The 25,298-nt window shown below is 36.6% G+C and overlaps 1 protein-coding gene across 2 annotated transcripts in view; it reads right to left on the bottom strand.

Annotated features, from left to right (window-relative positions):
* Nucleotides 1-5,182: 5,182 nt before the first annotated feature.
* Nucleotides 5,183-25,298, bottom strand: part of NAA15 (N-alpha-acetyltransferase 15, NatA auxiliary subunit) — an 85,566-nt gene continuing 65,450 nt past the window's right edge. The window contains exons 16-20 of one of the 2 annotated variants that reach the window (XM_054486742.2): nucleotides 19,310-19,418; nucleotides 16,616-16,714; nucleotides 10,497-10,643; nucleotides 9,257-9,354; nucleotides 5,183-7,597 (exon numbers count right to left, since the gene is read on the bottom strand). In XM_054486742.2, coding sequence (XP_054342717.1) covers nucleotides 7,397-7,597; nucleotides 9,257-9,354; nucleotides 10,497-10,643; nucleotides 16,616-16,714; nucleotides 19,310-19,418 — 654 coding nt within the window. In that variant the 3' untranslated portion in view covers nucleotides 5,183-7,396. The remainder of the gene's footprint in view (nucleotides 7,598-9,256; nucleotides 9,355-10,496; nucleotides 10,644-16,615; nucleotides 16,715-19,309; nucleotides 19,419-25,298) is intronic. The other variant, XM_054486744.2, reaches the window with a different exon arrangement.

Genomic DNA, 25,298 nt, shown 5'->3' with positions numbered 1-25,298 from the left:
AAAAAAAAAAAACTTCCTGAAACACTGGCCAAATGTGCTGCAGTAGACAAATAAGAATAATCAAGTATAACACTGACAAACAGAAAGGAACCTTTTATAAACATAATGACATTGTGCAGATGTTGTGGTAATTACTTTCTATACAGTATATTACTTATCCTTCCAACAGCTGTATGACCTATAAATTCTTAGTATCTTATCTAAGGGACCTGAGCCAGGATTTAAACCTAGTTCTGTCTGACTTAAAAGCTTTAACTACATTATACTACTGTTGTACCAAAGCACCAAGTATTTATACCAGATATTTAGCAGCTAAGTCACAAGGATCAAAGAAAAGTAACTAAAGCATAAGGCAAGGCACCTATGTGAAGACAGACTAAAAAATGCAGACCTCCCAGTATGTAAAATTAGAGAAAACCATCAATGTCTATAAACTCAAGAATGGCAATCAACAGTATCAACATAGCCTAACTCATTATCAAATATTCTTTAACCGGTTAAGAAACAAACAAGATTGGACAAAATATTTGGGAGTTCTATCCAGAATGTTATTTCAACAAATCCATAAGGTAAATTTTAGCTTGACATATGATTCTGTAGCAAATAAATCTCCTTTCCAGGTTCTACCCTATCAGGCCAACATGTTCAGCTTGAATTCTGTCTGTCCCAGAATTATGGATCCTTTCACATGTAAGCTTTGTAATAGTAATTCATTCATTTATGGAAAATGCAGTCTTGTAGGGATAACAAGAGAATATGTGTTTGAGGGTTAGGTATGTCTGTATTTTCAGAGAGTAGTATCTACTGCTGATCCTTATTTAAAAGCCTGCTGACTCGTTGCCTTGCCCTGATACTCACTTAAAAACTCAAGCATCTATCTATGGCAATTATTATTATTTTTTGAGACAGAGTTTCATTCCTGTTGCCCAGGCTGGAGTGCATTGGCACGATCTCGGCTCACTGCAACCTCCACCTCCCGGGTTCAAGCAATTGTCCTGCCTCAGCCTCCCCAGTAGCTGGGATTACAGGCATGCGCCACCATGCCTGGCTAATTTTGTATTTTTAGTAGAGACGGGGTTTCTCCATTTTGGTCAGGCTGGTCTCGAACTCCCGACCTCAGGTGATCAGCCTGCCTCGGCCTCCCAAAGTGTTGGGATTACAGGCGTGAGCCACCGCGCCTGGCCCCTCTGTCCTCTGATCTTTTTGAGGAGAAAAACCAGTAGTATGAAGTATTTTTTAACAACTTCATCATCAGACAATAGCTCTCAATTTTAGATGTACCTTAGAATCACTGGGGAAGGGAGGAAAGGAAGTAGAGGAGGGGAGGAAAAGAGTGGACAGAAAATAAAGAAGGAGGACCAATGCCTAGCCCTGATTGCAGATAATTTAAATCAGACATCTTTGCTAGTGAGCCTGGGCATTAAGGTTTATTTTCTACAGTTCACCTCAGATTCTAATACACAACCAATGTTAAATTTATGACTTAAAGGATTCAATTGCCTAGCCTCAGTAGAGATTAACTGTGGGCCACAGCTATTGGTTGTGATGGACACTGTGAGCCAAGTGTCTAGAAAGAACTATAGCATATCCCTACCTTTTGTCTTCTTGTAATAATTAAAAGTGGAGATACTGGGCTATGAAAAACAGAGCCTTCTAGTAGGTGTGTATGTTACCAGTATCCTTATATTGTCTGAAAGATGAAAAACTGAGTGACAATCCTTGTAGTAACTTAATTCCAATGGCATGATGTTACCTGGGTGGCTGGTTGCTAAAGACATAAAGGATGAGTAGATTCACTGCCAACCAATGCCACAATGAACAGGCAACTGAGAAAATTAGAGGATGGTCCTTCCAGGCATCCATTCACAGCCATTCCTCTGACAAACTACAGGAAAAAAGCAAAATTTAGATGTGAGCAACATATTCTTAGCATAAATAGACTAAAATGGATCGACAGTATTTTGAAGGAATTCCTTAAGAACAGCAGAGAAGGACAAGAGAAGATGAATGGGAATATTCTACATCAACAGATAAAGGATAAAAAATTGTGGCCTTGGCAGGTGACCTGAAAGTTAAGTCTTTTATAGCTATTATACAATCTGTATATACTGTTGTAGTCACTATACCTTTATACCACAATGTACCCAGTGGAAACGCTTAAGATATCATACATCACATTAAAAATAGATGAGTCTGAAACATTTAATTTCATATCGTAAATGGACATTTCTCTCAAATAAAAAGCATCCTGGCAGGTGAATGAGAAATGCGACATGAAATGGAATACTTGAAATACCAAGTACGCTTTTTAACTAAAACTGTTTAAGTTATAAAAAGGTGTAAGTGAAGCAATTGGCTTATTCATAGGTCCTTTTCTATGAACTCCCAAACAAATGTTAGTTGTACAATAATGCTAGTTAAATACATGTTTCTAAATAGTTTTATTGTTAATGCACAGTAAATGTATTAAGTCACTGAAGGAATGAATCAGTATTTAGTACTCCAGAGTTCAGAACTTGAAAGGAAAGGGAAGAATCTAAGAGACAGGTTTGTTATTATCTACTTCTTTAAATGGTTCCCTTTTCATTTTTAAAGATACCAAGTGACAGCATGATTACTTGAAGGCAAATAAGTAGTTCAAAAAGAGATGAGAAGTGGCAGCCAATTTAATTTTTCACTACTGATAAAGAAGTATCAGATAGCTTTGGAAGACCACTTTAGAAAGAAACCAGTTCCTATCCCATTTGTGATGAGGCATTAATCACTGGACAATGAACCTGGTAAATCTGCAGCTCAAAGTAAACAAGCAGTACTCATAAATGCCCAACAAAGCTGGGAAACCATGGTAGATTGGGACGGCAGCCACAGAAGAAGAAGAAAGGCTTGTTTTTGTTAGACAATGCACGGTAACTAAATTAGAAGATAAATGTATTAGCAGAAAGCAAGCCTTGGGGTCCAGAACATACTCCAAAAATCCCTTCACTTCCTACCTTGTTTCTAATTGAGAGGGTAATTTGTACTTACTGAGACCTAGTTGAAGATTTAGCAACAGCAGAAACCTTTATATCACAGAGAAAATTTTCCATCACATCTTCACCACCAGCAACTTTTTTTCAGTTAGGAAGAATTATACCACTTTTATTAGATAATGCAGACCCTTAAACTAGGGACAAAGGCCTAATTTTTAAAATGTAAGAACCACAGTATAGTTTTGTTAGATTGCCAAGTATCAACTTTACTTTTGGCACAAGCACCCTTGAATCAAAGTCTGCATTTTGGTTTTGGCACATAGAATTTAAGACTATGAGTTAGTAAAGTTCTAATTTACATAGTACCAGTTTTTTCTTTCTTCTGGTTACAATCCCAAGAGAGCATTGTTTCAAAGGCAACTGGATAAACTGAGGCACTACAGACTTTTAGATCTTCTTTCCTATAATATGCTGCTCCCTCTCCCTACTTTTAATATATCTTCATAAAAGGGGGTGTGTCCTAAGCTGGGCATGGTAGCTTGTTCCTATAATCGCAGCTGTTCGGGAGCCTGAGGTGGGAGGATTCCTTGAAGCCAGGAGTTCACAATCAGCCTGGACAACATAGTGAGATCCCATCTCTATAACAAAACAGCAACAAAAGAGGAGGTGTGTCCTGATGGAGGCAGCAGGTTTGAATATAGTATATAACCAAGACAGTACATAAAAGATACTCTTCTGATTTATTAAAACAGCATTATTGGCTGGGTGTGGTGGCTCACACCTGTAATTCCAGCATCTTGGGAGGCCGAGGTGGGCGGATCACCTCAGGTCGGGAGTTAGAGACCAGCCTGACCAACATGGAGAAACCTCATCTCAACTAAAAATACAAAATTAGCCGGACGTGGTGACGCATGCCTGTAGCCCCAGCTACCCGGGAGGCTGAGGTTGCGGTGAGCCGAGATCACGCCATTGCACTCCAGCCTGGGCAGCAAGAGTGAAACTCTGTCTCAAAAACAAAACAAAACAAAAAACACCAGCATTATTTTCTCCAGAACCTCCTGTACATTACCAATATTTTAATTTCAACAACGATCTGAGATTGCATACTGAAAGGTAAAAGTGCAATTCAGTAATCTTTTCCAAAAATGTTTTATTGCTACAGGTTGAAATTTTTCAACCATCAAAATTAGAACAAAATTTAAGTTTCTGCTCACTATGGTGTAACACGGCCATTTCGTGGGACTTTGTTTTTAATGTAGGTTGGCAGTAGAGTTCAGCAAAGTTTAGATGATAGCAGAATGGTATCATGAAACTTTGTCTATAACTTAAAGAAGTGGGGCATGGGCTAGAATAGAAAGACTGCCTTCTATTTGAAAGGTCAGTCTTTCTTTGAAATCTCAAAGATTCATTTCAAAATTTAAGGCTTTAATTATCTGACACAAGTATATACCTATCTTGCAACAAAGTCCAATATTTTACGTTACAGCTTTTCCCAAATACTATACATGGTAACTGAAATATTCTTAGAAATCATACAAAAGACTTCCCTGAACTTATCACAACCTACCTGAATCTGGACCACACTTTTTCTGATCTCTTCATAAAGTCACAGCTTTCATTTCACAGCTCTAATAGCAATACACCATGGAGTACAAACAACACTGTGAAAAACAAGGCCTGATAAAGCCCACAGCAAAGCTATTCACTAATATTGGCATTACCTTTAGCCATGCTATTAGAGATCACACTTTATTTTTGTGCATAATAAATAAGACACAGAAAAATGTTGAAAATATATGACTCAACTATCTAATTAAAGCTGAGTAAACTAACCTAGTCAGATTTTAGTTTTTCAACGAGAAATGACAAGAGTAGCTGAATATAAAGAAAAACAAAAAGAATTTTACTTCCTATGTTAATACAGGTCAAGAGACCCTTTCTTCTCAAAAGGGTTGGTAACACCAGTTCTTAGCAATAAACATAAGGCACTTGTTTAGATTACAACATCACTCCATTTTTTTCCACTTGTTTTTCTAACCCTGTTTTTCCCCCACAGTATCATTTGAAATTAATAGGATGAATGAGGCAAATATGAGACGATCCAGTTGATACTACTCAGAGCAAGATTGTACAGTACAGTGTTTCAGGGGTGATGTCTGGACATAAAATGAACCCAGTCAAGGTCCTCTGACACCAATGTATCCACTATCAAGTAAACCTGAAAGAAAATAAAAGATTTATTCAATAGTTCCAGTAAAATTGGGTTGGAATACAATACACATTAGGAATTTAGCTCCTCACAGGTGGCATCTGCATCTTAAGAGTTCTGAGTACTTATGAATATTCATTCTAAGACAATCTACATCATTTGAACATTGTCAAGACAAATAAATGAATTTCATTTCAATATACAGTAGAGTTTAAACAAAATTCACACATACACCCCCTATTATATGGCTGGTACCTCCTCCAAACACCTCATTAGTGGCAGAGGTAGGACTAGTGTTCTCTCCCAACAATAAGAACTTCAGTTGCCACTCATAGGAGTTGAAAAAAAGTTTTTGTTTTTTTGCCATCTGTTAAGATGTTCCTGAGACAGGGCCAGTTAATAAAACATAACAAAGCACTGGAGTTCGGTTTGTTCTTCTCTTTATATCACTACTAAACTGTTAGACTGGGATGTGGAATGCAGGTCATGTACTATGAAAGGTTGATTGTAGCACAACTGTTCAATCAGTAAAAGGTCTTCGGCAAATTCCCTTTAGAGTATACTTTCTATAAACTACATGTTCCACAAAAAGGTCAATTATATATACAATTGATTTGTTTTACTTAATCTCATTTGCTCAGATCTTGCAAATGCAATGAGAATATTAAGCCTGAGGCTAGTTCTCAGTGTATAGGTTTAACAAATTAAGGCTCATTTTCCCAATCAAAATAGTTTTTAGTTTTCCTTTTAAATTATGAATTACATTCATAGTACCTGCCACCAGCCTTGCCCTCAATGAAATCTTAATGCAGGAGCAGCATTCTACTTCATTATGGAATTTCCCTGACACCAGCACTTAGCCCCTTCTAAAAAGCTCCCATCTGCACTAGCCTTACAGCATATTACATTGCCTCTGGCTTGCACCTCTGTTTCCACCTGTGTATTTCACAGAAGCCCAACACAGATTAGTTGAAATATTCACACAACTGTTTTTCAAAACAATTTATTGCATCATATTTGGTACCTTATGTTTGACAACAAAAAGGAAATTACATCTGTAACTGCAAGAAAAAGAAGCTGGTCTGTTATTTGAAAAAAAAAAAAAAATCTTGGGCCCTTTAAAAATTACAAAGTCTTGGGCTTGCCTGAAACAACTGAGCAAGAAATATATTCTTAGAAATGTAGGGCTTCAAGTATTACAAACCTGTGACACTGTGGAAAAATTCCAGAGGTATCTAAACTGCAGCACTTTTTTTTCTGCATATCGTGAACAAGGCCTGCTGAGGTTTTTAACTATTAGTCTTTTGATCTGTCATAGAATGGTAGTCAGGAGTTCTGCTCTTTAACTTCAAGCCATGGTAGATTTTCCTTTTTTCACTCTTGGGTGAAAAATTCATGCTTGCTAATTAGTTGGTGCCACATCACAGTGCATTTGGTTCTTGCATTACAGTTTTAACAAGTTTGGCCAAACAATGCTGAAAGGTTTGCATTGTTGTTTTAGTTCTTCAAGTTTTAGTTAAAATTGAGACTGTTACAACTGGTTCCTTCAGTTAAAAACTGTGGTACAAGAACACCAAACTGATCATGTACAGTGAATTTTGGAAACACAAGCGTATTGAACACCTTATAGGTTTCTTATAATTTTGCTTGGTATCTATATGTCCCAGTTTCTACAACATCAAGCATCTGTTGTAGGTTTCTCTGTAAATAGTGATTCACATTGCATACTTCCTATGGTCAGAATCAACCCCGTAACAAAATCAGTCAGATGCTAAAGCCCCAACAACTCTTTGTGCTCAGTGAAAGAATCCAGTGCTAAAACAGCATTTATGCTGTCTGAGATATAGTAAAATCTCACAAGACAAATTTAAAGTAATATTTCTGCCACACACCTGCTTTGTTAGCTGTAACAGCCTCCAGATTTTATATAAATTAGTTTAAAAACATGGGTGGGTGGGTAGGAATAGGATAAGGTATCTTTTTTAACCACTCAATTTTAGCAGCTTTAATTTTTTAAGAAACTGAACCTCTATCCTGTAATGTTAGATATTTTATATATACTTTTTCAGCAGGATAAAAAACGTAAAACACTATTTGAAGGCAAGAACATTTACTCCTCTCATTCTGTGTTAAGTTAGAGCAATGCAGCAGGTGCGTGACAAAAATATTATATACTAGATATGGTCCAAAGTCATTCCATTTGCTTGTTTAGTGATGTTCAAATTTCATTGGCCAGTTCTTCAGCTTCTGCAGAACTATCTCCATTAACTGTGATCTTCATATCCTCTTCATATCCAGGAGGCATGAAAGCCAAAGCATAAGGGAAAAGCTTATGACAATTTGCTCTATAAATTTCAGCAGCTTCTTTACAGTCTCCTAGGCTACCATCATACAAGGTTTCCAATACCTCCATACATGTCTAAGGAAAGAAAAAAAGTCATGTTATATAACTGGTCAAAAAAAGGTTCTTACTGTGAATTTATTAGACATTTCAACAGCAAGAGATTTCTAAAATAAGAAATAAATATACATATTTAGCTATTTACTCCTGCATATACATTCTATTAGAATGTTCTTCAAGGCCTAATTTAACCATTTCTCCAGAATTGCAGGATTTATACAAAAGGCTAAACAGGGATGACTGTAGAAACAGGAATGGGACTATGGTGAGGCAAGCAAGTGATACGGAGTGCTATATTTAAAAAGCCACTCACTCTCAGCAAGTGTATGACCTTAGACAGCAATGTTACCTCAGCCTAGCCTGGCCCTGGGTATAAACATCTAGATTTACAATGCCAATATCAATTACTGCACATATGCCTTTTAATATTTTTGAAAGCTTAGAGCCAGCCAGCAAACTCAAACACTGTATTCAACCTTGTGTTCAAATTAAAGAGCATCCTAAGGCACATCCAATAACTAAGCAGAAAAGAGCGTCTCAAACATGAAGTGACTATTTGCAAGAAAAATTAGTTCATGAAAATGAATAATTCTTTCAACCAAACCCCTAAGTAAGTCTGCTTCTTATCTTTTTTGTTGATTCATGTTGATTTGCATTTCTCATGTTTGCTTTCTTAATATTTTCACTTAGAAAAGCTACTTAGTTTCCAGATACAAAAATCCCTACAAACTTTGCCAGGTTACAAAGCAACTTAAATCCAGGTTACAAAGGACATACATTAGAACTTTAAATCCAGGTTCTAATCTAAATGGTACAACTAACAAGTCTAATTTTTCTTTCTTAAAGATACTGCCTTCATTTGCTATTAAATGAATATATTTATTAATAACTGTCTTTCAGCATTACATGTTTATCTGGCAAATTATAAGATGAGGTAGCTATCCATTTGTTTCTAGTTTAAACTACAGTATTTTACAATACACCCATATTAACTTTTATTTAACTTAATCTCATATTGTATTACAAGTTACAAAATAAGTATTTTTATTTAGCCCCTAGTAAATACATCTTTCTTTATTTTGAGACACGGTCTTGCCCTGTTGTCCATACTGGAGTACAGCGACACAATCACAGCTCACTGCAGCTCCAACCTTTCAGGCTCAAGTGATCCTCAAATCTCAGTCCCCCAAGTAGCTGGGAATACAGTGCCACCACATCTGACTGATTTTTTTTTTTCTTTTAAGAGATGGGGTCTCACTATGTTGCCCTGGCTTGTCTCGAACTCATGAGCTCAAGTGATCTGCCCACTTTGGCCTACCAAAGTGCTGGGATTACAGGCCATGAACCAAAATGCCTAGCCGAAATACATTTTAGACATGTTACAATCTTCACTGAGACCACTGCTTGCTCAGAAATGCAGAGATATGAGGTGAAATCCAAAAATGACGATGGAATGTATATGATTTTATTAAAACATATTTCTTAAAAAGTTATTCCAAGCTACAGATGTGAAACTAGTTACTGAATGCCAAGCAGCCTAAATAAATTTTAAGATAAGTTGTTTCTGACCCAGATTCATAATGATTTAAAAAACAGTGTGTATAAATACCCAATTATTTCTCTTGGTGAAAAAAGTAGTTCAGTATTCTTACAGAGAGATTATGAAAAACTCTTTACCTGGAGGTTTCTGTTAGTGAGAGATTCATCAAGTGTTGTTGCCAACTCTATAGCTCGCTTCTGACTAGAAGGATCTAAATAATATACCATTTTGGCAGCTAAATGAGAGGGAAATGGGAAATTTATTTCAAGGTAAAACCAACATCTTATCCTCTACTTATTTAAATATAAAAGGCAAACAAGATATATGTGCACAGAGGGTGTGGCACTTTATTAGAAGAATGGGAACAGCTACTTGAGACACTGTTATTCAAAAAATAATAATTCTAAGGGGATTAGCTTAAACATCCAAAGAAAGAGAACGATAGAGGTATACCATGTATATCTACCCAATAGAATGTATATGCAACACATGCACAGTAAAGGAGACTATGAAGAAACACAAGCATTCTAATAATACTTGTATTTTTGTGGTAGGACCATGACAGTCTTCTTTCTGAAATAAGCAGAATAATTTGGAGGTTGAGGAACTATCCTATCTCGACAGTGTGAGCCAAAATGCTGAATTCAGGATTCCACAAAGGTATACAAAGCTGCTGGGCTTAAGCCAAGTATTTGAAAAGTACTACCCACATGGTCCCATAAAGGTCAGATTTTGGCTCATTGGCACAGACCCTTGACTTAGATTTCTCACAAACTGTGAAGATAATTTCAGGTGTTTAGCATTGTCAACTCTGATACCTACATAAGAATGAGAAATGGAAGAGGATGGTCCTATCTGAGTGAATTTTAAGAGCCCAATGATGAAAAAAGAAATAAAAGAAAGCTCTACCTTCATCTTATGATATACATTTAAGTTCAGTTACACCTGCTTCTTTGTAATGCCAATGCTGAACCAGAAGAGACCACTGACCTTGATTTGTAGTGATTATTTTGCCGTAAGAAATTAAAAAATGTATAGGAAGTGCATATATATATATATATATATATATATATATATATATATATGTTTGTTTTTGTTTTGATTTGAAACAGGGTATCATTATGTTGCCCAGCCTGGTCTCAAACTCCTGGGCTCAAGTGATCCTTCTGCCTCAGCCTCCTGAGTAGCTGGGACTACCGGTATGTGCCACTGTGCCCAGCTTAGGAAGCTTATTTAAGCTGCCTGTTTTCATAGGATCACAATGTAACATATACACACTGCCTCTTCCATTCTAAAAACGTGTACCTTATATTATTGTTGATTCATTAAAATTACTGAAGTTGTTTTAGAAGGCTAAGGATAAAATAAAGTGATTACCTGATAATCTGTGTGGCAATGAATCAGAATTCCTTTTCAGAAAAGTTTCATTAAAATTCTTTGGATTCGTTGCTCCAAAAAGACGATGCATTTCTTGTTTTAATACTGTTCTAACTGTATCAGATAAATCTTTACTTTCACACACTGCTGAATAAATTAAAAATAAAATCTTAGCAGTTGAATACTCTGATAAAGTTTATAAAAGTTTATTTTTGTTTGTGTTTGAGACAGGGTCTTGCGCTATCACCCAGGCTGGAGTACAGTGGCACAACCATGGCTCACTGTAGCCTCAACCTTCCAGGCTCATGCAATCCTCCCACTTCAGCCCCCCAGGTAGCTGGGACTTCAGGTGTGCACCACCACACCCGGCCTATAGGAGTTAAATTACCTAATAATGAGGCCAATGAAACACGGCAATTATATACAAAGACAAGATAAAACCTACTGATAATTTAACATTTGCAAGAAGAGCTTACCTATATAAATTGACTGATTGATTGAGACAGACAAAGTTTTACTGCCACCCAAGCTGGAGTGCAGTGGCGCAATCATGGCTCACTGCAGCCTCAACCTCCCAGGCTTCAGTGATCCGCCCACCTCAGCCTCCTGAGAAGCTGGGACCACAGGTGCAAGCTACCACGTCCAGCTAATTTTTCTATTTTTTTGTAGAGACAGGGTTTCGCCATGTTGCCCAGGCTGGTCTCCAACTCCTGGGCTCAAGAGATCTGTTTGCCTTGGCCTCCCAAAGTGTTGGGATTACAGGCACGAGCCATCATGCCCAGCAATACACATTTAAAAGAATGTATGTCAGCAGAACAATCTAATGTTCTAAAGGCATTCAAATAATTTTATTAACACAAGATTCATTTCCAGAAAGGAACTGTAAGCAAAGGAGATGACAAAACATGTAGTTTCACAGCCTTCTAAACCCCTAGAGCTGCCCCCCTCAACCTTAAGGTCTGCAAAGCAGCAACTTGAGAGTACCCACCTGATAAATAGTATCACAGCAACTATGTAGTGCTGAAGACAAGAAATTTTCCTCACCCTCCCTATCTTCCTCTATACCCAAGTAAAGCACATGTTTCAATTAAAAACAAAACAAAACATGGTTGATGTCATTGACCTTTATTTCAGAAACTATGTAAATTGAGCTATCACTGTATAATAAACTCCCAAGGACCACCAAAGCATTTTCCTATTAATAAATAGGCTGGGCACGGTGGCTCACGCCTGTAATCCCAGCACTTTGGGAGGCCAAGGCGGGTGGATCACTTGAGGTCAGGAGTTCGAGACCAACCTGGCCAACATGGCGAAACCCCGTCTCTACTAAAAATAAAAAAATTAGCCTGGCATGGTGGTGTGTGCCTGTGGTCCCAGCTACTCAGGAGGCTGAGGCAGGAGAACAGCTTGAACCTGGGAGGCGGAGGTTGCAGTGAGCCAAGATCATGCCACTGCATTCCAGCCTGGGTGACAGAGTGAGACTCTGTCTCAAAATAAATAAATGAATGAATGAATGCACTGTTGTCATCATATTCCCAGGCCTTGGGATTTAGAGATGATTCTTCTGGATTGAATCCAAGTTACACTTTGTTTCATTATCATTTTGGTATAAAGAGAGTCTGGAGCTTTGAAGCCAGTTAGACTTGGGTATGGATCCCAGCTTGGATAAGTCATAACCTCTCTGAACCTATTTCTTGATCTATAAAACTGGGGTGATATCTAATCTAAAAGATTTACAGTAAGGAAAAGCTACCGTGTAAAAGTGCTAATTGTGTAATAGGGAGTCAATAAATCATAGTTACTATTTTTATCATAGTGTGAAAACATTAAGTAGATTTTCCTTATGGCTGGGAACTATGGTGATGGCTTTCAAATTTTCACTTTAATCAGGTATTTGTACTGCGACAAATACATATTCCATATCCATAACTTATGTGAAGCAAAAGTTTCACAGAACACTTACTGTGTGCAACATATGCTGATCTTTTCTACACTATTCTATTTTTATTTTGGGTTTTTGAGTGCTGGTAATGACCCACTATCCTGCTAATGGATCATTAATCTAAGTTTAAAAAACATAATGAACTCAGTAGGAAACATTTTCTAAGTGAAATATTCTATACATAATTATTAGCTGAATAATTCACTGACATGCTCTTTGTTGGTTAAATAGCATTTCTTCTATTCTATAAAACTGGGTGGTTCAAGTAAATGAGCTATAGTGAAATACTTTAGCTTAACCTCTATTATGGCTGTACTTTCAACTTGGTTTTGGCAATTTATCAATACTTGTTTTTCAGTGGAGAAGCAGGAATAGAGAGGGAACAGGAAAAAAGTTATTAAAATAAGTTACAGCCAACTGCAATGAACATTAATTATCTCAAAAAGAATGTATCTTCTGTACAATAAAAATTATTTACATAGGCCTTGCTGGTTTGCCTGAAATGCTTTCAGGATACTTTATGTGTAGAAAGTATGTGCATAGTTTGTATCATAGTTGATGAAGAGAGGGGTAGGCAAGGGGTTTTTATGATTTTCATTATTTTTTTTAACTTGTTTTAATCAGATTAAACAATCTCCCAGAAAAATTAAAACTGCTAAAAACAACTCTACCAAAATTGAAGCAAATAACTTCACTAATAGCTGATTCCAAAAAGTTTGAGGCCTACTAGTTTTCTCCTAAACTTTTCTGGATATTTTCCTGGAAATTACAGTTCCAGAAAACTAGAATTGTTAACTTCCAGGAAAATATCAATTACAAAAAGGATAAAAAAATTCTACTGCAGTAAAACCCAGAATGTCCTATGGAATTCTGTGTAATGAAATTTTATGTGTACCCTTAAGAAAAGGAGCAACGTCAAATGTCACAGATTATCAGATGTCCATTGCTAAAGACTAGTGGGCAGGGGAGAAAAACTCTAAAAAGCCTTTGAATGTGATAAAACTGACAAAAAACATCAAGGCCTCAGGAAAGTAGCAAATCCCCTACTAACTCAATTACCTTCCACGAAAGAGTAATAAGTCTTGAGAATCAAGGAAAAGTAATAACTGATGAGCGAGAAGGGGAATAAAACCTTTTCTAAGGGGCTTTTGATTTGGGTCCTTTGACATCTTAAACTGGAATGTTTGGTTCATGCTATTAGCTTATTAACAGAATGAATAAATTAAGCAAGCACCAATGGTTACAACACACAATGAAAAGGTGGCTGATTCTTAGCAAAAGGGATTGCGCAGGGTTCTCAGGCTAGCTGGCATTGTTAATAATTCGGGTAGAAAATGTTCTTATTTTGTGTGAGGTAATGACTGTTCACTACTAGGTTATAGTACAACCTAGTCAGTGATTACAACTCAAAACGGCAAAATAAATGAGAAAATTAAACAAAGCTTAAAAAAATAAAAAATTTAGTAATTCAGTAAGTATTAAACAAGGTTTAATAAACAACAAATTAGATTATTAAAGAAGATTGGAGGAGACATACATAAGTATAAAAAACATCTCTGCAGATAAAAGAAAAATGAGTTTGTGCAAATGGGAGAGGAAAAAGACCTAAGTTTCACTGTAGATCAAGGCAGCCAAATAGTGCTAATTTTAAAAGCAGTTAGGAGAATATAAACATTTAAGAAAATAATAAGACAAATAGAATATATAAGCACCTATCTTTTACTTAGCACTGACCAGAAATGTAATTGTTTTAAGTCCTACAACTTTAAAATTTAAAATCATAAAAAACTTTAAAAGGGTATTAAATATATCATCCTCATAATAAGAAAAAGACAGTGCTCCTATATGGTAAATAACAGCATGCAGCATTTAGTAATAACATTGTTAGTGTAACAACATATTCTAGAGATTTGGAGGGTGCCAGTAACCATGCTAAAATCCACGTTCACTCAGCAAAGCTTCCTCAACTGATGAAATAGGTATGGAGGCACTGTTTTCCTCCATACTCTCCAGAAAGGTGTCTGTAAGGGTTTCTTTGTAAAGAAGCAGTTACAACAGTGTATCTTAACATGACAAACGTATTCCTGAAAAATTACTTCTAAATTAAATATTTTTTTAAGTACCAAATATTTTAGTTAAAGAAACCATTGGGGTATAACAAAGATGCCACTATTTGGATATCTGTATTTTCACATATGCCTTTATAGTACACCTGTTTTCAATAAAGGCAATGAAGCAGTCTACCCAACTTCTTAAAGGCTTTTTAAGAGACAGATCTTTACCAATGCAAATAATCACAACCTAATTTCATTGCCTAAAGTCAGTCAAAATTAGATCACTTTGTAAAGTGATGACGATTTCAGCTGAACACAAAAAGCAATGGGTATAGCCAGTATAGATACTCAGTAATTCTAACTAATTATTAATCATTCTAAGCCCATGTGTATTTTAATTTTCTGAAACCAACTGCTGAAAGAAAACACTCATGTTAATCAATCTACATACTGATTATAAGCAAATACATTTAAATATGTCACTTTTAATTTGCATTTCAAAAGGAATTATCCAACTCAAAAGTATTTAGGTTATTTTACTACCTTTCAGGAAAATATGTATAAAGTATATAACAGTGTGTGTTATTTTTGAAAATACTTCATTTTGAAAATACTTTACATATACTCCATCTTAACTGAGAATAAATTAAAATTATTATTTCTATCCTTAATTTTCTGACCCATGATTGCAAAGTTATTTTTCATACTCACCCCCCCCCAAAAAAAACTAAAGAGAAACAAACTACTAAATACAGCAATTCTCTCCTTTACTTTCTATAATATGGTTATATTATTTTCATAATTTTTAAAAATTGAGGAAAAACACTTCTACAATTCAGTTTTTGTAACACAAATTATTTTTTGGACAAGCATTAAGTATAATTTAAGTCTAATCTTTCTTGAAAGTCAAAACGATGTTGTTGTTTTTTTTTTGAGACGGAGTCTCACTCTGTTGCCCAGGCTGGAGTGCTGTGGCGTGATTTTGGCTCACTGCAACCTCCACCTCGCAGGTTCAAGCAATTCTCCTGCCTCATCCTCCTGAATAGCTGGGACTACAGGCGTGTGCCACCATGGCCGGCTAATTTTTGTATTTTTTGGTAGAGACGGGGGTTCGCTATGTTAGCCAGGCTGGTCTCGAACTCCTGACCTCAAGTGATCCGCCCGCCTCGGCCTCCCGAAATGCTGGGATTACAGGTGTGAGCCACTGCACCCGGCCAAAATGATGTTCTCAATTGGGACAATTTAGCATTTTTTTGGTGATTGGGATGCCTGATTTAATTTCCTCAGTTTTAAATGTATGGAGTTGGCAATGAGATAGTTAATATTATTTCCAAATTCTATAGATTATTCTGTTAAAGATTCTATTTCTCCCCCACCAGTCACTTAAAAATCCAAACAACAATACAACCTGACTACAGGAGTACTTTATTATAAATTTACAGTTCTTACAGTAGAAAGAACAATATGAAGATGTGGGCTCTAGTCACTGTTGCATTACTAAGTTTCTATCTATGTTACCTAGAATAAGTCATCTTTTAAGGTCTCAGATTTTTCCCACTATGAAATGAGACAATTACTGTAACATTCTACCTTTCAGGGTCTAAAATTCTGTAGTTCTACTTTACATTAAAACTAATACAAAACTGATCTGATTGTCAAAATATTTGAAGACACAGATAATTGTTTTAAAGTAACAAAAAATTTTATGACTCGAATTGTGCTAAGAAAACGTAACTCATGCAAATTCAGATCTACAATACAGATAAATAAGGAGAAAACAGTCAATTTCAAAGAGATTCTTCAATTTTAAAACAATTTACTAAGAAGTTTTACATAACAAAATATGGTTCAAAATTTCAACTTACATGTAACTTTTTAGAAACAGAAACAAAGATGATTCTCAAATATCTGGACTGAATAATTCTATGTCAAAATCAGGTAATACTTGTATCCTTAAAATAAAAACCTTCATCATAAAGAAAAAAGCCCTGCTTTTTCCTTAGCTAATTTAATATGTGACAGCTTTAAAATCATTTGGTTTATGATAAACTTGTACAGACCACTTATACCGTCACCATCAACCACTGTATCAAATACTTAAGTAATGGAAAACAAAAACATACCAGTATTAAAGAGACGGATCATACACTCATGAAGCCAGGGATGACTAGAATCAATAGCAAATGCCCTCTTTACTGATTGTAGCATCAAAAGAAACTTTTCTATAAAAAGAGAAAGTAAGATATATTTTGGTCATTGGGTAAGAGATCTCCTTTGGAGGGCCAAGACTTCACAAATAGAAAAAGTAAATTTAGAGTCGATCACATCAGAACCACAAACATATGATTGAGGCAAATGATTTTCCTCAAATTTAGCAACATTAGTTGATATTTTTCACATAACATTAAGAAAAAACGTTTTGTGAAATGTAGAAAATTTAGGTGGCATTTAGCAATATTTAAACTAATGACATATAAGCAAAGAAAATTTGAAGTGGCTTCATTTCCTAACCTCCTTTATTTCAAAATAAAGCAACCTTTCCCACTACTTAGAAAATTTCATTGTGTATATTTGAAGGTATTCTTTTAGTTTGTGACATGTGAAACAGCTTCCCTTCTGTTTGACTGTTCTTCTCCTGTCAATCTGTGACTCCTTTCTCCTCTAAAGGTAGAATAGTTACCAAGGTTATCTTTTCAGTCATTCTCTGATCTTTCCCTATGCTATCCCCACTCCCATTCCCTGTATTTCCCAATATTCAGTAGTATCTCCACCTGTTAAATGGAAATTTGCACTTGAATACTCAGTCCACTTCCAAGTTTTATCTATAACCACCTCTTTGATAAGACTTTCCTAATTTGTTACCATTTCCCCAATATCAAAGTTCAAAACCCCAGTCTCTTCTCCTAATGCTCTTTCCCTTGTCCCCAATACTAAAAAAGCCAAAAATACTGCCATGCCTTTGTCATTACCAATTTCGCACAGCTGCAGTGGATTCCAAATGCTGAGGTCCTTTAGAGGTTAGGACACAGCCAAGAAGCCAACTGAATGGAGCTTTAGATTGCCCTTCCCTACTTTAAGCAGAGCAGCTTTTGAATTTTATACTTTGGGGTTCCATTTAAGAATTTTTTAAAAGTGGGAGTTGTATTAACTGTTAAGGTTGAAAATTATTGGACTATTTATTAAACTTATTTTCCACGTTATAATAATTGTGGGAAGTAGAAAATACAGTAAATATTTTAATCACTCAAAATCTATCAAGAGACAATCTGTTATCTTTTGATCTATTTCTTTCCAGCCACTTCTATATTATATACCTATGTAAATATATTAATAAAATTTCAATTTATAGGTAGTTCTGTATCCTATTTTGGAATAATATAATACAGCAACTTTTCCCCAACATCATTTACTTTTGATAAACATGACCTTTTTTTTTTAAAATTATTATTATACTTTAAGTTTTAGGGTACATGTACACAATGTGCAGGTTAGTTACATATGTATACATGTGCCATGCTGGTGTGCTGCACCCATTAACTCGTCATTTAGCATTAGGTATATCTCCTAATGCTATCCCTTCCCCCTCCCCTCACCCCACAACAGTCCCCAGAGTGTGATGTTCCCCTTCCTGTGTCCATCTGTTCTCACTGTTCAATTCCCATCTATGAGTGAGAATATGCGGTGTTTGGTTTTTTGTCCTTGCGATAGTTTACTGAGAATGATGATTTCCAATTTCATCCATGTCCCTACAAAGGACAGGAGTTTCATTCTTGTTGCCCAGGCTGGAGTGCAATGGCGTGATCTAGGCTCACCACAACCTCTGCCTCCCAGGTTCAAGCAATTCTCCTGCCTCAGCCTCCCAAGTAGCTGGGATTACAGGCATGCGCCACCACACCCAGCTGATTTTTTGTTTTAGTAGAGACGGGGTTTCTCCATGTTGGTCAGACTGGTGTCAAACTCCCGACCTCAGGTGATCCGCCTGCCTCGGCCTCCCAAAGTGCTGGGATTACAGGCATGAGCCACTGTGCCCGGCCAAACATGACTTTTTAAATGGATACTCATATAGAGAAGTACCATGTTATTCAATTTCCTTTAGTAGGTATACTGTTTAGAGCAACAACCTTCTCTTTGATTTTATTAAACAGTTTCTCTTTCCTTTAATATGCATCACCTTTGTGACGAACTCTTTTTTCAATTAACCACTTGGAAAATATTAACTCAGTACTCTAAAGTCTTATTATCTACTACATATATATTCTAAGCATTCTAAACCTGGAAACCAAGACCCTTCGTTCATCTTTTATCTGCTCCAGGCAATTCAGACAACCTCAACATTATTTACACACTCCTGTGCTTTCTTAACAGATACTCTTGCCTTCTATGTATCTTTTCCTTTAGAAATATAATCTAACCTTCAAGATCCAGGCCCAAAATTTTATCTTCTATTTATAACAACAGCTAATCATAGCTAACATTTATTTAATGCTTACTATATACCAGGTACTAGGTCTAAGCTCTGTGTATTAACTAATTTTATCCACATGATCATCAATTCTTTGAACCATATACATGGTAATTACATCTGACCTGAATCCTAGTTATGTATGTACATCTATCATTGATTCTAATATCCTAAAAGAAGTGATCGTATCATTATATCTCCCTACACATTCTGTTCATAGCAGGCATTTCTGTGAGAAAGCTGCGTTGGCATTTGCTAAATAATCGTACAGTGGTAAGGCTATCAGAGTTGGGTGACTATACCTAAGAAATACAGTGATCAGTTTTATCAAGGCCACTGTACCCTAATTGCCTACCTTTCCTAAAGTAAATCTCAAAGGCAAAAAGATGAGTCTCTATCTTGTTCTTCACCAAGTTCTTCAACGGTGTTAAAAATTTAATAGCTTCTTCCAATGGAGTTTCAACCTAACAAAAATAAAAGATATTATACAAATGAAAGTAAGGTTCTTGGGGAATGTGATTTTATTCTACTAAAAATTTTTATTTTTAAAAAATAAAATCACTTACCAGTCACCCAGAAAAACACTGTCATATTTTAACCTCCTATAACCTAAACAAAGGGGATTTTGAATTCTAGAATTCTTAACTGATTTTTAACCCTAGATACTTTATTATTGCTGGATAGAAACTATCCAAAAAGAAGGAAGTAGATAAAATAGAACGAAAGAAAGACAGAAAGAGAAACAGGTCAGATAGCCAAGGGAAGAAAGAAGAGATGTGAACTAGGACAGGAGAAGTACAAAGGAGACTACAGAGACCATGACAGAATGAGTGAATGTTCTTTCTAATTCAAACAAAGTGAAGTATAATCAAGCTATTCAAAATACTACACTATCCATTGTGTCTTGCTTTGTTCTATAAATTCTACAGGAATTCATATTTATTCAAATGACATATTAATGGCGAGGTGGCATTTTAAAATATTAACATTTATAGAACTGTGTTCCTACTGATTTTTATTAATTACATAAATGTCATAGTAATTATATACTCGCAATCATTACTAGGCAGGTATAATGCAATTGTGCTACTATTCTACTCCTGGACTGAATATTAAGACAAGACTATTCCCTGTCTTATCTCAGGTAGGGATGGAGACCACCACCATATTTATCAGAAAGGCACTAAACATCTGGATTCTATATTTGCTTTCTCTCATCACACAGGCAGTAACAATTTACCCTAATGGAAAATGAATTTGCCACATCTGGTCAACGTGCCTCTGTTAGTATAAGTAATTGTGATTTCACCAAAACAGCTTCTGGGCAAGAAAATTGTTTCACTGCATTAAAAAAAAAAAAAAAAAAAGAAAAGCAGTGAAGTGAATTCTATGGGATTCACCATGTCCTAGTGTACAAAGCAGAAGGCCTTACATGACAAAAAAATAACCCATTAAAAGCCCAGCTCCAGTGCCAGAATGTTTTCTTTTGAAGGATACATGTTCTAAACCAGAACCAGAAATTAATATATGGCTCTGCCACTCTAATAACTGTGGATTCAGGAACCAAGAGATAGAGGAGAAAATAAAGGCCCTCATAGGTACGACTTCCCCACATATTTGTACATATTTTACTTCTTGCTCCCATGACTCCATATTCTACTATATAGGAATTTCTGGTACAATGGGAGAAATATTTGTATCAGAGAAAGGCAGAGAACTGGAAACCAAACCTGCCGCCTAGCTGTATCACGCCTTTCATGCCTCTAGGGTACAGACTGAAATGAGGGTCAGTGTACTGACCAGGGTAATTTACTATCAGAGAGATATGGCTGCTATTACAAAGGGAAACAAGGACTATAGGGCAGGTGAATCAATACAAGTATTTATATTTAGTTAAATCAAGTACTTGAACTTGGAGAGAGGTAATTCTGTCTCCAACTTTAATAAACAAGAACATATTCCCCCAAAGGAGATCTGGGTTGGGTTTGATATTCCGATATGTAGTCTCAGTCTCTGTTTACTTCTCATAGGTAAGACTTTGTCAGGGTAAATCTAAGTGTTTAAATATACGTAGATAACCACAAGAAATCTAACTACACTCTATATTTACTCATACATCGTGCAGAACAAGGTTTTATATATACATGGAAGCATGTAATCAGAAATGCAAGTCTAAAATCAGTATTTCAGGAAAAAAAATCAAAATATCCCTTGAAAATCCTTTAAGCTGAAGACAGGCAGATATAAAAATATAAATACTTTGTATTACGTGTATGAAAACCATGTTTTCAATACCAAATTGACAATCACCACAGCAAGATGTTCACACCAAGATAAGCAAACAAGAACCAAAATGGACTGTGACAGTCATGCCTCCCATCTCATACTCAGTTGGGGTCCAGTGTTCACTGAGGGAAATACTGGATAGAATTAACCATCATTATGCATATTATTCTTTGTCTCCCTTAAAGAAAAAAGTACATCCAGTCATGAAAAGTTGAATTCACTTAGGTGAGACTGCACTGCACTTAATGGGCAATTTAAGACACTTCCAAGGGCAATTTTAATCATATGCAATTTTTAAATTTATAAACTGACTTGAAATCTAATCCTCATATTAAGATATGTTGTAAAGGAGTATATCTCTCTAGCATAGCAACTCCCAGCACAGCAACAAAAAGTTTAAAATGATTCAACTTTTTAAAGAAAGACTACCGTACTAAGGAATCATAGCCTTTGGAAGGAAAAGTATATATACAACAGGAAAAAAAATGCTAAGCTGGGCGCGGTGGCTCACACCTGTAATCCCAGCACTTTGGGAGGCTGAGGTAGGCATATCACTTCAAGTCAGGAGTTCAAGACCAGCCTGGCCAACATGGTGAAATGCCATCTCTACTAAAAATACCAAACAAAACAAATAGTGGGTGTGGTGGTATGTGCCTGTAATCCCAGCTACTGGGGAAGCTGAGGCAGGAGAATCGCTTGAACCTGGGAGGCGGAGTGTTGCAGTGAGCTGAGATCACGCTACTGCACTCCAGCCTGGGTGACAGAGTGAGATTCCGTCTCAAAAAAAAAAAGCAAACAAACAAAATGCTGAGTGAAGGCAAGGAGGAAGATAGGATGAGTGGTACAAAAGGGAATTCATAAATACCAACTAATGCCTCATGGTAAGTTGGAGAAACAAGTGATATAGCTTCTGCCAAGACCTGAGATTTATACTCAAGTTGACTGAATACTAACCTTACTAATTCCCATTTTCCTTTTCTCCTTCTTTACTGGAATTACTGCTAATTTAATAATGTTTTGATTTTATTTTATATAGTCATGTGCTACATAACGATGTTTTGGTCAACAATGAACTGCGTAAGTGGTCCCATGAGATTATAATGCCCTATTTTTAGGGCATTTTAGAAACACAACTACTTACCATGTATCACAATTGCCTATAGTATTCAGTATAGTAACATGCTATACAGGTTTGTAGCCTAGAAGCAATCAGCTATACCATATAGCCTAAGTGTGTAGTAGACTTTACCATCTAGGTTTATGTACATACACTCTATGATGTTTGCACAACAATAAAATCACCCAAGCCAGGTGTGGTAGCTCACACCTGTAATCCCAGCACTTTGGGAGACTGAGGTGGGTGGATCCCTTGAGCCCAAGAGTTTGAAACCAGCCTGGGCAACATGGTAGAATCCCATTGCCATAAAAATAAAAATAAATTAGCCAGGCGTGGTGGTGGGCACCTGTAGTGCCAGCTACTCTGGAGGCTGAGGTGAGAGGATCACTTGAGGCCAGGAGGCAGAGGCTGCAGTGAGCCAAGATCATGCCACTGCACTCTAGCCTGGGTGACAGAGCAAGACCCTGTCTCAAAAGAAAACAAAAAAAACAAAACAAAAAGCGACAAAATCACCCAAGCATGCATTTGTCAGAATGTATCCCTGTTAAATGACACATGACTGAATATTATCCTGAACTGGTGACACTAAATTTGCCATTTACCACATACCACATAGAAGAAAGCTGAAATACAGGATCACCAAAAAAAGGGGGGGTTGAGGGGCGGGGGAGATACTATATACTGCAGAACCAGACTTGGCAGGCGGCTTTTAAAATAACCTACAAAGCTACTCCTAATTATGATGGCTTGGTATAATTTGATGTTGTCACCACATTTGGAGATCTTGGTAAGTATAAATGCTTTTAGACAGGGGCATCTTGGAGGAAGTTAGCTGAGGAAGAAAAAGGTCTTATGTACCTAACAGGTAAGAATAATATGTACTGAGGAGCAGCCCATGAAAAAGGGTACCTTGCACTAAGCTTCTTCCAAACAAAGCAGTCAGAAGCACTATTTGTAGCCATTACTTTGTTCTCAGACTCTACAATCCTGGCTACAAATAATTAGACCACAGGTTGTTACCTGGCTTGAAGGCAATTATGACACCCTGGACACAAGGAAAACCTAACAGTCTTTAAGGAAACCTAGTACAAGAATTCTGCTCTATAGGTGTACTCTTTATTAAACAGTAACTAAATAATCAAGAGATCCTCTCCTTAAGAAATACATGGGCCAGGCGCAGTGGCTCACGCCCATAATCCCAGCACTTTGGGAGGCCGAGGCGGGAGGATCACGAGGTCAGGAGATAGAGACCATCCTGGCTAACACAGTGAAACTCCGTCTTTACTAAAAATACAAAAAAATTAGCCAGGCGTGGTGGCGGGCGCCTGCAGTCCCAGCTACTTGGGAGGCTGAGGCAGGAGAATGGCGTGAACCTGGGAGGCGGAGCGTGCAGTGAGCCGAAATCACACCACTGCACCCCAGCCTGGGCGACAGAGTGAGACACCGCCTCAAACAACAAAAAAAGAAATACATGAAAACATGAAGAGTTATAATGAAAAATGTCATTAAGGAAAGTCATGGGATAAAGAGAAAAATAAGTAGACAAAGTGATGATGGCAGCAGGCAGGCAGTGAAGGTGGTAAAAGTAGTAGTAATAAAGAAAGTGGGGGCATAAAGATGGAAGGTCTAAAGTTTAAGTTCTATGCCCTGAATGACTGAAATTCTCTGAGGCCTGAAAGGTCCATTTTCTGTGCTTTCTTGCTTCCCTGTGTAGTCTTCCAATAAATTCCCAACAATAAAAAGGTATTGGGTTTGTTCCTAGCAGGTATACAATTATTTGTAAGAAGATGTCAATAAATCCTGTAGAATCCAACTGGATTTTTCTATATTTTGTGTGTGTGTGTGTGTGTGTGTGTGTGTGTGTGTGTGTGTGTGCTATTTTTCTTTTTTTAAGAGACAGAGTCTTGCTATGTGTGTGTGTGTGTGTGTGTGTGTGTGTGCTATTTTTCTTTTTTTAAGAGACAGAGTCTTGCTATGTGTGTGTGTGTGTGTGTGTGTGTGTGTGCTATTTTTCTTTTTTTAAGAGACAGAGTCTTGTATGTCTCCCAGGCTGGAGTACAATGGCTATTCACAAGCATGATCACAGTGTACTACAGCCTCAAACTCCTAGATTCAAGTGATCCTCCCACCTCAGCCTCCTACGCAGTTGGAACTATAGTCACATGGCTATATTTCTCATAGCAATATTACTATGTCTATGTGATATTACTGTCCACCTGCTCTGGTGGACAGAATTCTAAACATATTCTCCAACTCTATTTGTTTGGCATTATAATTTTCCTTGGTTATAAAGCAGTCAGGGAAATGATTTTGAGCTTTTCCTTACTAGTGAGGCTAAAATTAAAGTCTGGGGCGATTGCTTACTATATTGCTTTAACATTACAAATTATGCAATTATTTTCATACAAAGCAGGAAGATGTCTAGGGTCAAAAGAAAGGACAAAGGAATGTTATTAATCAAAATGGTTCATGTGACAATGAGTATCTTGGTTTCAGCTTAATGGTTAAAACCAGCAGGTCAGATTTTGGCCTAGAGAAAATATTTACAGCCTTAGGCTAGAAAAGAAATAATGTAAACTGACAACAGAGGTAAGTGGGAGATACACGTATAGTCCTCAGTTTATAACAAACTCAATTTAGCCTAGACATAAAAACTTGCATGTTACCACTGTAACAGACACTAGATGCTTTACATATGTATTTTCTCCAGTCCTAAATAAGGATTTTCTTAGTTCCATTTTATAGATGAGAAAACCATCAGAGAGGTTAGACAAAGTGTCCAAGGGCACACAGTGAAAATATAAGAGCTAATATCTGGACCCAGATCAAAATGACTCAAAAGTCAAATTTTTTTCCACCATACTATACTACATGACTTTGGAACAGGATCGTTATTTCAAGTTTTAAACACGAAACACGATCAGAAACAAAATATTGAAGA

Source organism: Pongo pygmaeus, chromosome 3 (genome assembly GCF_028885625.2).
Source record: "Pongo pygmaeus isolate AG05252 chromosome 3, NHGRI_mPonPyg2-v2.0_pri, whole genome shotgun sequence".
Taxonomy (NCBI): domain Eukaryota; kingdom Metazoa; phylum Chordata; class Mammalia; order Primates; family Hominidae; genus Pongo; species Pongo pygmaeus.
This window is presented reverse-complemented; position numbering and strand designations above follow the sequence as displayed.